At 48.3% G+C, this 16,081-nt stretch overlaps 1 protein-coding gene across 1 annotated transcript; it reads right to left on the reverse strand.

Annotated features, from left to right (window-relative positions):
- Positions 1-992: 992 nt before the first annotated feature.
- Positions 993-2,387, reverse strand: LOC123453677 (putative tripartite motif-containing protein 75). Its single transcript, XM_045131290.1, has one exon. It carries the CDS (start codon positions 2,385-2,387, stop codon positions 993-995), a length of 1,395 nt encoding a protein of 464 aa, XP_044987225.1.
- Between the last annotated feature and the right edge of the window lie 13,694 nt (positions 2,388-16,081).

The raw sequence follows: 16,081 nt of genomic DNA on the forward strand, positions 1-16,081 counted from the left end.
GGAGTGCTCAGCATTGAATTATCAATATCACACCTTCCAAGGCTCAGGGTCCATTGCAGAAGAGGTGGCAGAAAGAATGTAAGAGCCAAAGGAAAGGTAGGACTCCTTAAAACGTGCTCCTCCATACACAAAGTGGCCTGGATATCTATGACCTCACAGTGCCTGACACTACCTACACAAGACCATCCCAATAGGAGGAAAAGATAACATCAAAATAAGAGAAACTGACTGAGAGGGGGGAGGGGATATGATGGAGAGTGGAGTTTCAAAGGTGAAAAACATGAAAAACAGTGAAACTATATATTTTTTTTTTGTAAAATATTTTATTTAAACAATTATGAAACGTATTTAAAATTGACAGAAGTTTGCACATGATGCAGTTTCTGTCCATCCTTCAACTAGATTTCCCCCCTATGTTAAAACTGCATAACCATGGTGTGTTTAGCTCGTGACCCAACTAACATTTGTATACTATGAGGCATGTACTTTCGCTGGGTTTTCCAATTTTGATGATTTGTTCTCTGTCACCTGGAATGTCTCAAGTGCTAATGAAACTGGTAAATGCATACGTAGGCAAGTCAAATATGCTCATGCTCAAAGTTGTAAAATTACCGTCTTCAGAGTTCCATGATGTGCTGACTGGGCTAATTGAGTTGCTTAAAATTACATTTTTATACTCTTAAAATTTCAGAAACACATGGCAGTTCATGTCCACATCTATGAATCCACAGCACCTGTCATTATTAAAACAAAATGAAAAGCATAAATTTCCCTTACTGGCCTAAGTTATAGAAGTGTTCGTAAAAGCTGTTAGCTGGGCATGATGGCTGAAGAAATCCCCAGCTTTCAGAAGGCTTGGAGGCCACTTTGGACTGCATGGTCAGTTTTAGGACAAGGTAGGGGAAGGGCAGGAAAGGCGATGGAAGGGATGTGGAGGAAGGCAAGGGAAGGGAAGAGGAGGAAAGCAATGTCACAAGGAGCTCATCCTTCTGTCACTGGAAGGACAGAGGTTTGGAATCCTCTCCAACGTGGAAATAAGGCCTCAGTGCTTCTGAAAACTTATCCCTGAAAGAATGGATGTGAGTCCTGTCACTCAGGTTGTAGAAGAAAATCACACCCAGCTCGTAGTCCAGGTAGATGCCAATCCTGCTGGGCTTCTCGGCGAGCTCAAGCGCGACGGAGACCGTGTGCTCAGCCACGTAGGCGCCGCCCCGCCGCCCAAGCACCCAGCGGCGACTCGGGCGCCCGTCCCCGTCCCCAGCGGGGTCCTTGCAAAGCCCCACGGCCCACTCGGCCTTGTCGCCCACCCGCACCTCCCAGTAGTGCCGCCCGGCGCCGAAGCTCTGCGCGCCCAGGACGGCGGCGGCGGCGGCGGCGGCGGCGCAGCGCTCGGGGCGCGCTGGGCTCCCGGGGCCGCCTCGCCCGCGCTTCAAGCAGCAGCGCACGGACTTCCTATCCCCGGAGACGAGCAGGGGAGGAGCTGCCGTTTCGGGATCCAGAGTAATCGCTTCGCGAAACTTCTGTCTAATTGCCTGCAGCGTGGAGAACCGGGGAGGCAGGCAATACCCGTGCCTCGTGAACTTGAATAGATAGAAGGCGGGGGGCTGCACGTCCTCGCACCTGCGGAAGAGGCTCCCGACGCCCATCAGCAGCTCCACGTCGGGCGTCACGCTCTTCTCCGACGCCTCGGCGAGCAGCGCTTCCATCGCCGACACGTGCTGCGCGAACCGCCTCGTGCAGCCGCGCAGCTTCTGCACCATCTCCCGCTCCTCCCTCCCCAGCCTGGACAGCACCGCCTGCTGCTCCCGGTCCACCAGCTGCTTCAGCTGCTTGCACTCGGAGCACAGCTTCGTCCTCTCGCTCTCCATGGTCTCTTGCAGCTGCGCCTGGCGTCGGGCCTGAGCGGCGAGCGCATCCTGAAGCTCCGCCACTTGCCTGTTCAGAGCCTGCATGTAACCGTGGAGCCTCGCTCGGTGCTGGGAGGCGGCTTCCTCGATGAGCCTCACGGGGTGGCCCCGGTGGGCCGGCAGCCACGGGCACAGCGCGCACAGCAGCTCCAGGTCCTGCTCGCAGAAAAGGGTCAGGGCCCGGCCGTGCTTCTCGCACTGTGGCTTCTCCTCCTGGGTCTTGCTCAGCTGCCCGTGCAGCTGCCTGGCCCTGGCAAGGATCCGCCGCAGCTGCAGGTTGCCCGTGAGCGGGCTCTTCTGGCACTGGTAGCGGCACACGGGACAGGGGAACCTGCCTTCCAGATCTGCCCAGGACTGCGTGATGCACGTGGAACAGAAGTTGTGGCCACATTCGATCGTGACAGGGTCTGTCATTTCACCCAGACAGATCTGACATTTGGATTCTGCCTGGAGATTGGCCAAGGCCTTTTCCAGCGCCATCCAGCTGGGAAAGAAGGCCTGCACTGAAGTGGGCTTTCTTCTGACCGACACTGGGATACCTTCCAGGGACAAGCAGATTCACTCTCAGATTGCACCGGTAGCCAGAGTGATGTCTTGACAGCACAGGAAGTGACTGGCCCCTGTGACAGTCTGTCCAGTCGAGTTCCACCCAAACTGCAGCTGGTCTCAGTCCGATTCCGTAACCGACTGAGTACGAAGCCACGCTCAGCACCTCCTTGGGTCAGCAGCAGTCACCGCTGGCAAGTGCCTACTTGTTCCTGGAAGAGGACAAAATATTCCTTCACTCCCTTAGTGGCTAAGGCGCTTGCCTGAGAAGTTTACGGACCCAAGTTCGATTCCCCAGGACCCACATAAGCCAGATGCACAAGGTGGTGCATGCCTCTGGAGTTCATTTGGAGTGGCTGGAGCCCTGGTGCACCCATTCTCTCTACCTGTGCCTCTCTCTTTCTCTCTCCCTCTCTGTCAAATCTCACACATACACACATATATACACACATTTATGTACATATACACTTACAGTCCCCCCCCCCCGAGGTAGGGTCTCACTCTAGCCCGGGTTGACCTGGAATTCACTATGTAGTCTCAGGGTGGCCTTGAACTCATATCAATCCTCCTACCGCTGCCTTCTGAGTGCTGGGATTAAAGGCGTGCATCACCATACCTGGCTGTTTTTTTTTTTTTTTTTTTGAGGTAGGGTCTCACATTAACCCAGGCTGACCTAGAATTCACTATGTAGTCTCAGGGTGTCCTTGAACTCACAGCGATCCTTCCACCTCTGCCTCCTGAATGCTGGGATTAAAGGTGTGTGCCACCACGCCCTGCTACTTTCTTCTTCTTTAAAAAAAAATTCTTTATTTATTTGAGAGCAATAGATAGAGGCAGGGAGAGAGAGCAAGCAAGGGAGCATGGGTGTGCTAGGGCCTTCAGCAGCTACATGCAAACGCCAGATACATGTGCCACCTTGGGCATCTGGCTTATGTGGGTATTGGGGAATCAAATCTGGGTTTTTTGGCTTTGCAAGCAAGCACCTTAACCATTACATCATCTCTCCAGCCCTCTTTTTTTTTTTTTTTGATGCAGGGTTTCACTCTAGCCCAGGCTGACCTGGAATTCACTATGTAGTCTCAGGGTGGCCTTGAACTCACAGCAATCCTTCCACCTCTGCCTCCTGAGTGCTGGGATTAAAGGCGTGCACCACCACACCTGCCTAATATTTTTAAAAATGTAAGTTATTTATTTTAAAGAGGGAGAGAATGGGCACACCAGGGCCTCCAGCCACTGCAAATGAACTCCAGATGTGAGCGCCCCCTTGTGTTCTGGCTTATGTGGGTCCTGGGGAATTGAACCTGAATCCTTTGGCTGGCAGGTAAATGCCTTAGCCGCTAAGCCATCTCTACTGTCCCTCCAGTCCTCTTTTTTGGTCTTTAATTTTTATTTATTATTTTTTTAAAGATTTATTTATTTATTTATTTATTTATTTATTTATTTATTTATTTATTTATTTATTTATTTGAGACAGAGAAAGGGAGAAAGAGAGAGAGAATGGGCACGCCAGAGCCTCCAGCCACTGCCAACAAACTCCAGACACATGTGCCTTCATGTACCTCTGGTTTACGTGAGACCTAGAAAATAAAACCTGGGTCCTTAGGCTTTTCAGGCATACACCTTAACCACTAAGTCATCTCTCCAGCCCTTATTTTTTTCGGGGGGGGTTGTCTCACTCTAGCCCAGGCTGACCTGGAATTCACTATGTAGTCTCAGGTTGACCTTGAATTCACGGCAATCCTCATACCTCTGCCTCCCGAGTGCTGGGATTAAAGGCGTGCGCCACCACACCAGTTCAAGGCTCGATTCCCCAGGACCCATGTGAGCCAGATGCACAAGGGAGTGCACACGTCTGGAGTTCTTTGGCAGTGGCTGGAAGCCCTGGTGTGCCCATTCTCTCTCTCTATATATATACATATATATATGTATATATATATATCTTTCTCTCTCTCTGTCGCTGTCAAATAAGTAAATAAAAAATAAAAAAAAAATAAAAAAAGTTATTCTCATTAAAAAAGAAAAAAAAAAAAACCCTGTAAACTGGAACTAGAGAGATGGCTCAGCAGTTAAGGCACTTGTCTGCAAAGCATAATTTTATTATTATTATTTATTTATTTGAGACAGAAAGAGGCAGATTATATATATATATATATATATATATATATATATATATAGAGAGAGAGAGAGAGAGAGAGAGAGAGAGAATGAGAGAGAATTTGGGTGCAACAGGGCCTCTAGTCATTGCAAACTAACTCCAGATGCATGTACCCTCTTTTGCATCTGGCTTACCATTGGATCCTGGGGAATTGAACCTGAGTCCTTTGGCTTTGCAGGCAAGAGTCTTAACCTCTAAACCATCTCTTCAGCGACCTCCTCTCACCAAAAAATCCTGAAAACCTGGAGGCTGGAAAGATGGCTCATCCATCAAGGCACTTGCCTGCAAAACCTAACTACCTGGGTTCAATTCTCCAACACTCACATAAAGCCAGATGCACAGAGTGACACATGAATCTGGAGTTCATTTGCAGTGGTTAGAGGCCCTGGTGCTCTTATTCCCTGTGTCTTTCTTCCCTTGTAAATATAAAAAAAACAGGGCTGGAGGGATGGCATAGTAGCTAAGGCATTTGCCTGCAAAGCCAAAGGACCCAGGTTTGATTCCCCAGGACCCACATTAGCCAGATGCACAGGGGGCATACACATCTGGAGTTTGCTTGCAGTGGCTGGAGGCTGTGACATGCCCATTCTCTCTCTCTCTCTCTCCCTCTCTCCCCCTCTTTATCTGTCAAATAAATAAACAAAAATAAAATATATCTTAAAATATAAAAAATAAAAATAAGTAAACACAAGCTGGGCGTGGTGGCACACACCTTTAATCCCAGCACTTGCACTTGGGTGCAGAGGTGGGAGGATCGCCATGAGTTCAAGGCCACCTTGAGACTACATAGTGAATTCCAGGTCAGCCTGGGCAAGGGCGAAACCCTATCTTGAAAAACTAAAATAAATAAATAAGTAAACAAAACCTTGATATCCAGGAAGGGTCAATTCTCCCAACACAAAGCCACAATAAAGAAAGGATGGGCTGGGTATGGTGGCACACACCTTTAGTCCCAGCAGTTGGGAGGCAGAGGTAGGAGGATCGCTGTGAGTTCGAGACCACCCTGAGACTCCATAGTGAGTTCCAGCTCAGCCTGGGCTAGAGTGAGACCCTACCTCGAAAAACAAAACAAAACAAAACAAAAATCAAAAAAAAAGAAAAAAGAAAAAAAGAAAGGATGGGGGGCTGGAGAGATGGTTTAGTGGTAAAGGCAGTTACCTGCAAAATGCAAGGAACCAGGTTCAATTCTGTGGTCCCCATATAAGCCAGATGCACAAGGTGGCACATGTATCTGGAATTTGCATGCCCAATCTCTCTCTCAAGTAATTTTGAGGCAGAGTCTCATTCTAGTTATTTCCCAATAACCCTGAACTTATTATATATACATACACACTCACACACACACACACACACACACACACACACATACACACACACACAAACACATATAGTAAGACATTACTATAAACTGTCCTTTAGATGGGATTAGTGACAAAGGCCTGTAATCCTAGTTATTGGGGAGGTTTAGAAATTTCAAGGCCTCGGGGCTGGAGAAATAAATGGCTTAGAATTTAAAGGTAATTTCTTGCAAAGCCTGATGGTTCAGGTTTGATTTCCCAGTACCCATGTAAAGCCAGATACACATGCATCTGGAGTTTGTACTGGCAAGGGAGGCCTTAGCATGTCCATATTCATACACACTCCCTCAAAGATTTTCAAGAAGAAAGTAAACCAGGTGTGGTGGTGTACGCCTTTAATCTCAGCACCCAGTAGGCAGAGGTAGGATTGCCATGAGATTGAGGCCACCCTGAGACTAGTGTATTCCAGGTTAGCCTGGGCTAGAGGGAGACCTTACCTTGAAAAACAAACAAAAAAAAAGAAAAAAAAAAGGAAGTAAGTTTAAGACCTGCCTGTGCCATTGAGTAAATTCAAGGCTAGACTTGGCAGCTCAATAGGTTCTCAAAAGTCAAAAGGTAAAAACGGGGTTAAGGGCGAGGTGGGGTGAAACACTCCTTGAATCCCAGCACTCGGAAGGCAGAGGTAGGAGGATTGCTGTGAGTTCAAGGTCAGCCTGGAACCACAGAGTGAGTTTTAGGTCAGCCTGGGCTACGGTGAGACCCTACCACAAAAAAGATCTTGTGTGGCGGGGGGTGGGGGGATTAAGATGTAGATCGGGGGCTATCACTGGACCAGCAACAAGGTCTGTATCTCCAGCACGGGGTGGGCCGGCGGAGTGGAAATAGGGCTGAGGATGTGGGGCTAGAGTTCACTGGCACAACAAGAACTCGGTTCAATCTTCATTATGTCAAAAAAAAAAAAAAAAAAAGTTCATCCAGGCATGGTGGCGCACGCCTTTAATCACTGCGCTCAGGAGGCAGAGGTAGGAGGATTGCCGTGAGTTCGAGACCACCCTGAGACTACAGAATGAATTCCAGGTCAGCCTGGGCTAGAGTGAGACCCTCGAAACAAACAAAACAACACAAAAACAAACGACCTTCGCGGACTGTTCCAAACTTATTCAGATTTGTGGGTCACATTCCCCTGCAACTCTGACTGTCCACATTGTGCAGGCCATGAATGGACACCCTCGGTGCAGCCCTGAGCGCGGAGTGACAGGGATCTTGGCCAGGTTTCTGGGTGTCCTTTTAAACTCTGAGTGTCTATAAACCAGCCCGAGGGGCAGATGAAGGGACAGGGACTCCACACAGGGCTCAGTGCTGTTTCTCCAGATCACCACCTTCTCACCAGCCCTCCCTCACTGCCCCCGGCTCGGCAGAGAGCAGCAGCGCCCAGAGAAGGGCCAGATCTGGGTTCGGCTACTTCAGCCTCTGGACCAATGTCACGGAAGAGCTTGCCACCACAACTACCGTGCATTTCATTATTTATTTGGTGCCGGAAAAAAAATCAAGCCTAGGGCCCCTCAATACTGTTGGGGTTAGTTACCTTCCGGTTGATGGGACAAGACACCCAGCCAAAAGCAGCTGATGGGAGGAAATGGTTTATTCCGGCTTAGAGTCTCCAGGGGACGCTTCATGATGGCTGGGGAAGGGTGGCCCCAGAGCAGAGGTGGGGCATCACTTCTTGCCGCAGCAGGTGGAAGACAGCAGCAAGAGAGTGAGCAGAGCTCTGGCCAGGGGCAGCTGGCTATACCATCCCTAAGCCTGCCCCCAACAACACACCTCCTCCAGCCAGGCTCCTCCTACCAAATTGCCATCAGCTGAGGCTGAGACATTCAAAACACATGAGTTTATGGGGGACATCTGACGCAGTCTACCACATGTCCTAAGCACATGCTGCAGTGAGCTACCCTCCTAACTGACATTCAGCCTTAAAATAAGTGGATTCCCCGGTTAGAATTCCCTCTCCGGGTATAATCTGTAATGGGCATTCACACCGTATCAGTTCCTTGTTTATCTGGCCCCTCTGAGAGCCTTTAACTGCTGAGCCATCTGCCCAGCCCTTGCTCCTGTGAAATGATCTCGGAAGGAAGTGGCTCCCCCAGAAAGATCCTCAAAGCCACAAAGCACAGTGTGGCCAGGACTTCCATACACCTCTAGGACCCCTAATACCAAGCACGCAAGACTACGCAGCCAATGAGAGAATGCAGGGGGGTCTCCAGTTAAGGAACATGATCTCAGCCAAGCATGGTGGTGCATACTTTTAATATCAGCACTCAGGAGGCAGAGGTAGGAGGATCGCCATGAGTTCAAGGCTACCCTGAGACTACATAGTGAATTCCAGGTCAGTCTGAGCTACAGTGAGACCCTACCTCGAAAAACCAAAAGGGGGGGAAAAAAAAAAAAAAGAGACAAAGAAACATGGTCTCATTTTCTCATTTACACCCCAGTGTAAACTTTCACTAATCCTCTCAAAACCCTAACCATCATCCCCATGAGGAAAGCAAAGATCTGCAGGGCCAGGTCCGGCCTCTTCCTGACCTCACACTGGACTGTGTGTCCATGGAGCTCAGCCGCAGCGTTTCCTCTTTGCAGCCAGCCTAGGCTCCTTCGGCCTGGGGATGCAGAGGTCTGAGCTGAGGGCGTCTTTCACCCTCACCGCCTTCCCAAGTGCTCAGAGCGGTTTACTCTCATTCACTTTGTTTCACAACCCAGTCTTTCAAAGGGTTATTGCTTTTTAAAAAATATTTTTATTTATTTATTTGGGAGAGAGAGGTAGAGTGAGAATGGGCATGTCAGGGCCTCCAACCACTGCAAATGAACTCCAGATGCGTGCGCCACCTTGTACATCTGGCTAATGTGGGTCCTGGGAAATTGAACCTGGGTTTTTTGGCTTTAGAGGCAAGCACTTTAACTGTTAAGCCATCTCTCCAGTCTCCAGTTCACCTTATTCTTTGACATGAGGTATCTTTTTTTTTTTTTTTAATTTTTATTAACATTTTCCATGATTATAAAAAAAATCCCATGGTAATTCCCTCCTTCCCCCCTGACACTTTCCCCTTTGAAATTCCATTCTCCATCATATTACCTCCCTTCTCAATCATTGTACTTACATACATACAATATCAACCTATTAAAGGTGTCTTCTTTGTTTTGTTTTGTTTTATTCTTGTTTTTTCGAGGCAGGGTTTCACTCTAGCCCAGGCTGACCTGGAATTCACTACGTAGTCTCAGGGTGGCCTCGAACCCACAGCAATCCAATCCTCCTACCACTGCCTCCCAAGCTGGGATTAAATGTGTGTGTCACCATGTTCAGCATCATTGTTTTGTTGGTTTATTTATTTATTTATTATTTTATTTATTTATTTTTATTTTTTTGAGGTAGTGTCTCTAGCCGAGGCTGACCTGGAATTCACTATGTAATCTTAGAATGGCCTCGAACTCACGGCAAACCTCCCACCTCTGCCTCCCTGGCCCTGGAACTAAAGGCGTGTGCCACCACACCTTTTTTTTTTCTTGAAGTAGGGTCTCACTGTTGCCCAGGCTGACGTGGAATTCACTATATAGACTCAGGGTAACTTGGGGCTCAGGGCGATTCTCCTATGTCTACCTGCGCCACCATGCCTTGCTTTCTTTAAAATTTTTTTCTTCTTTTTTTTGGGTTTTCGAGGTAGGGTTTCACTCTGGTCCAGACTGACCTGGAATTAACTCTGTAGTCTCAGGGTGGCCTTGAACTCACAGCGATCCTCCTACCTCTGCCTCCCGAGTGCTGGGATTAAAGGTGTGTGCCACCATCCCCGGCTAAAAAAAACATTTTTAAAAATACTTTATTTACTAGAGAGAGAGAGAGAATGAGTGCACCAGGACCTTTAGCTACTGCAAATAAACTCTAGATGATTGCGCCATCTGGCTTTACATGGGCACCGGGAAATTGAACCTGGGTCTTTTGGCTTTGAAGGCAAGAACCTTAACTACTAAGCCATCTCTCCAGCCCTTGTTTGTTCAAAGCAGGGTCTCACTCTAGCCCAGGCTGACCTGGAACTCATACAAATAAACTCCAGACGCATGTGCCATCTTGTGCATCTGGCTTATGTAGGTCCTGGGGAATCGAACCAAGGACCTTTTGGCTTTGCAGGCAAACACCTTAACAACTAAGCCATCTCTCTAGCCTCTTTCCTTTTTTATAATTTATTGTAATTTTTCTTTTTGAGGTAGGGTCTCACTTTGGCCCAGGCTGACATGGAATTCACTATGTAGTCTCAGGGTGACCTCGAATTCACAGCAATTCTCCTACCTCTGCTTCCCAAGTGCTGGGATTAAGGGCATGCGCCACCATGCCTGGCCTTATTTATTGTATCTTTTAAAATTTATTTATTGGAGAGAAAGAGAGCGACAAAGAGAGAGAGGCAGATAGAGAGAATGGGCGCACTAGGGCCTTCAGCCACCGCAAATATACTCCAGACACATGCACAACTTTGTGCATCTGGTTTAAGTGAGTACTGGAGAATCAAACCCGGGTCCTTAGGCTTCACAGACAAATACCTTAACCACTAAGCCATCTCTCTAGCTTCACTCCTTCTTTTTCTTTTCTTTTTTTTTTTTTTTTGTGGTGGAGTCTCTAGCTCAGGCTGACCTGGAATTCACTCGAGTCTCAGGGTGGCCTTGGACCCAAAGCAATCCTTCTACCTCTGCCTCCAAGTGCTGGGATTAAAGGAGTGCGCCACCACACCTGACTAATTATTTTATATTGCTGGGGATTGAACCCAGGGCTTTTTTTTTTGTTGTTGTTTTACAAGGTAGGGTCTGACTCTAGCCCAGGGTGACCTGGAATTCACTATATAGTTCAGGGTGGCTTTGAACTCTCAGTGATCCTCCTAGCTCTGCCTCCCAAGTACTGGGATTAAAGTCATGAGCCACCGCGCCCTGCATGAACCCAGGGTTTTATGCTTGCAGGCAATCACTGTGCATCAGAGCTATACCCCAACCCCAGGGTACGGAATCTTCTATGCCTGTAGAACCTTTATTATTTCTTTGTTTTGGGAAAATTCAGAACCTCTCCACTAGTTATTTTGATATATTCAACTAGTTGTTGTCAACTACAGGAGACTCTAGTCCAACTGTACCTCTCTATCCATCAATCATCTCCCATTCCATTATTCTGCAAATATTAGATTCTCTTAGTGCCTGGGGTTCAAAGTTAGGGCAGACCCATGCATTCACTGACCACAGTACCTACCACCCACTCTGAGGGCATGTTTTGTACAAAGAGGAAGAATTTGCCCTTTGACCCTCCTCAGTTCCTGAGAGTGGATGGTGTCCTTTGCATTTCAAAGACCTGATTTCTCCTTCCATTTCAAATCTAACCACTCCCTCATCAACATCATCACGTGACCCCCAGTAAATTATGGAGGTCTTCACTACTTTGACATCTGGGGACAGGTTGTGGGGTCCATTTTTAAAGAGGCCAGCAATGAGTATGGCTGGGGTGTTCTTTGCTCTTTGGGATGAGAGAGTAATTAGTGGGGGCAAAGGGGAGCATGCCTTTAATCCCGGCACTCGGGAAGATCGCCCCGCGCTACTGTGACACCCTGCCCCCCAAAACAACAATTTGATAGTAAAACTCTAAAAGCTTGAAGAAGCTGTGTGGTGGGTGTGTTGTGCTGGGAGCGCCAGGGCCTCCAGCTACTGCAAACTCCAGATGTCTGCACCACCTGTGCGTCTGCCTTTAAGGGGTTACTGGGGAACAAGTGCCTTAACCACTGGCCATCTCTCCAGCCCCAATCTTTTTATTTTTAATTTAATTTTTAATTTTTTGAGGTAGGGTCTCCCTCTAGCCCAGACTGACCTGGAATTCACTACGTAGTCTCAGGGTGGCCTTGAAGTCACAACCATCAATCCTCCTACCTCTGCCTCCCAAGTGCTGGGATTAAAGGCATGTGTCAACGCTCCGGGCTATGAAGTTTTATTTTATTTTTCTTAGGTTAAACAGGCGATTTTGCATCAGCTTTCCTAGTGCTGAGTTACAGGTTTGTGCCAAACAAGCCAGGACTGACAATACATTTTTTAAATTATTTATTTATTTTGGTTTTTCGAGGTAGGGTCTCACTGGAGCTCAGGCTGAGCTGGAATTCACTATGTAGTCTCAGGGTGGCCTTGAACTCAAGGTGATCCTCCTACCTCTACTTCCCAAATGCTGGGATTAAAGGCGTGGGCCACCACGCCCAGCTTTAACTTTATTTTTATTTAAGAAAGAGGCAGATAGAGAGATAATGGGTGCTCCATGTCCTCCTGCATCCACAAACAAACTCCAGACGCATGTGTCACCCCGTGCTTCTGGCTTAGGAGGGTCCTGGGAAATGGAACCTGGGTCCTTAGGCTTCACAGGTAAATGCCTTAACCGCTAACCCATCTTTCCTGTATTTTTAATTTTTTTCTTTTTCTTTTCTGAGGTCCTGGAATTCACTATGTAGTCTCAGGGTGGCCTTGAACTCAAGGCAACCCTCCTACCTCTGACTCCCAAGAGCTGGGATTAAAGGCGTGCGCCACCACGCCTTTATTTATTTTTTTACCTTTTGGTGATGGGGAGTGAACCAGAACCTCACGCATGCTAAACACAAACTCTACAAGGAGCTAAACTAACCCAGAGTCCCTGACAATGCGAGCTAAGTGATCCCTTGAAGCAAACTAGGCCCTCATCCCTGAGGGCGGGGCCAGGCTTCCCGGGCTCGCCCACTTCCCCCCTGTCACCGCGGCTTTTCCCGCTTTTCTGGGCATTGAGCGCTTTGCTGCAACGCTTCCAGCCTCGGCCGCTGCTCTACCTGGCGCAGGTAAGCTGGGCGGGCCGTAGAGCGGTCCCGGAGGGCTGGAGCCGAGCTGAACCGAGTGCGGTCATCTGCTGTGCCGACACCTCGCGGTGGTGGCTGGGGCGCTCCTGGGGCGCTGACCCCGGAGCATCTCAGCGGGCAGGTGAGTCATACCTGTAGGTCCTAGCTGCTCAGTAGGCCCAGGCAGAAGGATCCAAGTTCAAGGTCTGTCAGGGCCTCACCAGGATTCCAAGCCTCCTGTCCAATTTACTCTAAAGTTTTTGTTTTCTTTTTTTTTTTTTAAACCTGGCTTGGCATGGAGGTGCGGGCGTTTATATATATTTTATTTTATTTTTGGTTTTTTGAGGTAGGGTCTCACTCTAGCCCAGGATCACCTGGATTTTACTATGTAGTTTCAGGGTGGCCTCGACCTCACAGTGATCCTCCAACCTCTGCCGCCTGAGTGCTGGGATTAAAGGCGTGTGCCACCATGTCCAGTTTTTATATTTTTATAGAGAAAGAGATAGAGAATGGGCGTGCCAGAGCCTACAGCCACTGCAAAAGAACTCCAGACACGTGTGTCCCCTTTGCGATGGGACCTTTAATCCCGGCACATGGGAGGCTGAGATAGGATCGTTGTATGCTCAAGACCAATCTGAGACTGCATCCAGGTCAGGAGGGCTAGAGCAAGACACTACCTCGAAAAACAAAACCAAAATAAATGTATTGACTTTTTAAGAAATTTATTTATTTGAGAGAGAGGAGAGAAATAAGCACGTGGAGAGAGAATGGATGAGCCAGGGCTTCCAGCCAAGGCAAACTAACTCCAGATGCATGCGCTCCCTTGTGCATCTGGCTTATGTGGGTCCTGGGGAATGGAACCTGGGTCCTTTGGCTTTGCAGGCAAGCGCCTTAACCAGTAAGCCCTTTCCAGCCCTGCATTGAGTTTGTGTGTGCGTGTGTGTTTATTTTATTTGAGAGCAATATAGAAAGAGGCAGAGAAAGAATGGGCACACCAGGGCTTCCAGCCACTGCAAACAAACTCCAGATGCGTGCGCCACGTTGTGCATCTGGCTAACATGGGTCCTGGGGAATCAAGTCTTGAACTGGGGTCCTTAGGCTTTGCAGGCAAGCGTTTAACCGCTAAGCTATCTCTCCAGCCCTGCATTGACTTTTATTTTTTTTTTCATTTTATTTATTTGAGAGAGAGACAGGAAGAGGCAGATAGAAAGAGAATGGGGCCAGGCGTGGTGGTGCACGCCTTTAATCCCAGCACTCGGGAGGCAGAGGTAGGAGGATTGCCATGAGTTCGAGGCCACCCTGAGACTCCATAGTGAATTTCAGGTCAGCCTGGGCTAGAGTGAGACCCTACCTCGAAAAACCAAAAAAAAAAAAAAAAAAAAGAAAAAGAGAATGGGCACGCCAGGGCCTCTAGCCACTGCAAAGAACTCCAGATGCCTGCGCCACCTTGTGCACCTTGTGCATACGTGGGTCCTGTGGAATCAAACCGTGTTAAGGCTTTGCAGGCAAATACCTTAACGGCTAAATCATTTCAAGTTTTTTTTCTTTATGTGAGTTAGGGTCTTGCTGCAGCTCAGGCTGGCCTTGAACTCATGGTGATCCTACTACCTCTGTCTCCTGAATGATGGGTTTAAAAGCATGTGCTACCACACCTGGTTTAAGATTTTTTTTTTTCCCCTGAAGTCAATGCAAACTTGAGGAAAATAAAATTTTGTTCGTTGGATTGGGTCTTTTATTGTTTCCAGGTAGGGTCTCACCCTAGCCTTGGCTGACCTGGAATTCAGTCTGTAGTCCCAGAATGGCCTCTGACTCACAGAGATCCTTTACCTCTGCCTCCACAGTGCCAGGACTAAAGGCCCAGGCTACCACACCCTGCCCATTATCTTTTTTTTTTTTTTTTTTTTTTGAGGCAGGGTTTCACTCTAGCCCACGCTGACTCATGGCAGCCCTCTTACCTTTGCCTCCCAAGTGCTAGAATTAAAATTATGGGCCACCATGCCCTGTTTTATTTATTTATTTTGATTTTCGAGGTAGGGTCTCACTGTAGCTCAGGCTGACCTGGACGTCACTATGGAGTCTCAGGGTGGCCTTGAACTCATGGCGATCCTCCTACCTCTTCCTCCCAAGTGCTGGGATTAAAGGCGTGTGCCAGCACGCCCGGTTTATTTATTTTTTGAGGTAGGGTTACACTGTTGCTCAGGCTGACCTGGAATTCACTATGTAATCTCAGTGTATCCTTGAATTTATGGCGATCCTCTGCCTCCTCCCAAGTACTGGGATTAAAGGAATGCCCCACTCCCCTCCCCCGGGCAAGGGACACCTTTAGAGGTAGGATTGCCATGAGGTTGAGGCCAGCCTGCAACCACATAGTGAATTCCAGGTCAGCCTGGGGCAGGCCCCTCTTGGGTGGTGGGAGGAGGAAAGGGTTCCCCTGAGTGGGCGACCCTTCCGGCGGTGGCGGAAGATCCGCCTGGCCACCTGCGGGTGCAGACATCCTCCATCTGCGGGTGCGAACCTCACGGGCGGTGCCCAGCGCCCATCACCCTGCGCCTTCAGTGCCAGCGGGGGACTGCAGAAGTACCCGGCCTTAATAGTGCGCTGAGAAGCTGCGGGGCTCTCTGGGTCTGCAGACCGCTGTTGTTCCACTGCCCCGGCCTGCGCCTTGTGAATTAATCTGGCAAATCCCCTTCATAATGCTTATTCATTCTATGTATATTCAGGTCCTCTACAGAGCTATGGTTAATGTACATATATATGTAAGTGTGCATGCTTATGTATATGTGTGCGAATGTGTGTGTGTATATATGTGTATATATATATATATATATGTATATGTATATATATATATATGTATATATATATATAATTTTTTTCTTTTTTTAAATTTGTTTATTTCTATTTATTTATTTGACATCAACAGACAGAGAGAAAGAATGGGCGCGCCAGGGCCTCCAGCCACTGCAAATGAATGAAGACGCGTACACCCCCTTGTGCATCTGGCTAACGTGGGTCCTGGAGAGCCTCCAACCGGGGTCCTTAGGCCTCACAGGCAAGCGCTTAACCGCTAAGCCATCTCTCCAGCTCTCTTTTGGTTTTTCAAGATAACATTTCACTGTAGCCCAGGCTGATTTTTAAAAAATTATTTATTTGTTTATTTGATAGAGAAAGATAGAGACAGAATGGGCACGCCACGCCTCCAGCCCCTGCAAAGGAACTCCAGATGTGTGCACCCCCTTGTGCATCTGGCTAACGTGGATTCTGGGGAATCAAACTTGGGTCTTTTGGCTTTGCAGGCAAATGCCTTAACGGCTA

Source organism: Jaculus jaculus, chromosome 12 (assembly GCF_020740685.1).
Source record: "Jaculus jaculus isolate mJacJac1 chromosome 12, mJacJac1.mat.Y.cur, whole genome shotgun sequence".
Classification (NCBI taxonomy): Eukaryota; Metazoa; Chordata; class Mammalia; order Rodentia; family Dipodidae; genus Jaculus; species Jaculus jaculus.

Coding starts and splice junctions, on each gene's coding strand:
- LOC123453677 (XM_045131290.1), bottom strand. CDS start 2,387: ATGGCGCTGGAAAAGGCCTTGGCCAATCTCCAGGCAGAATCCAAATGT.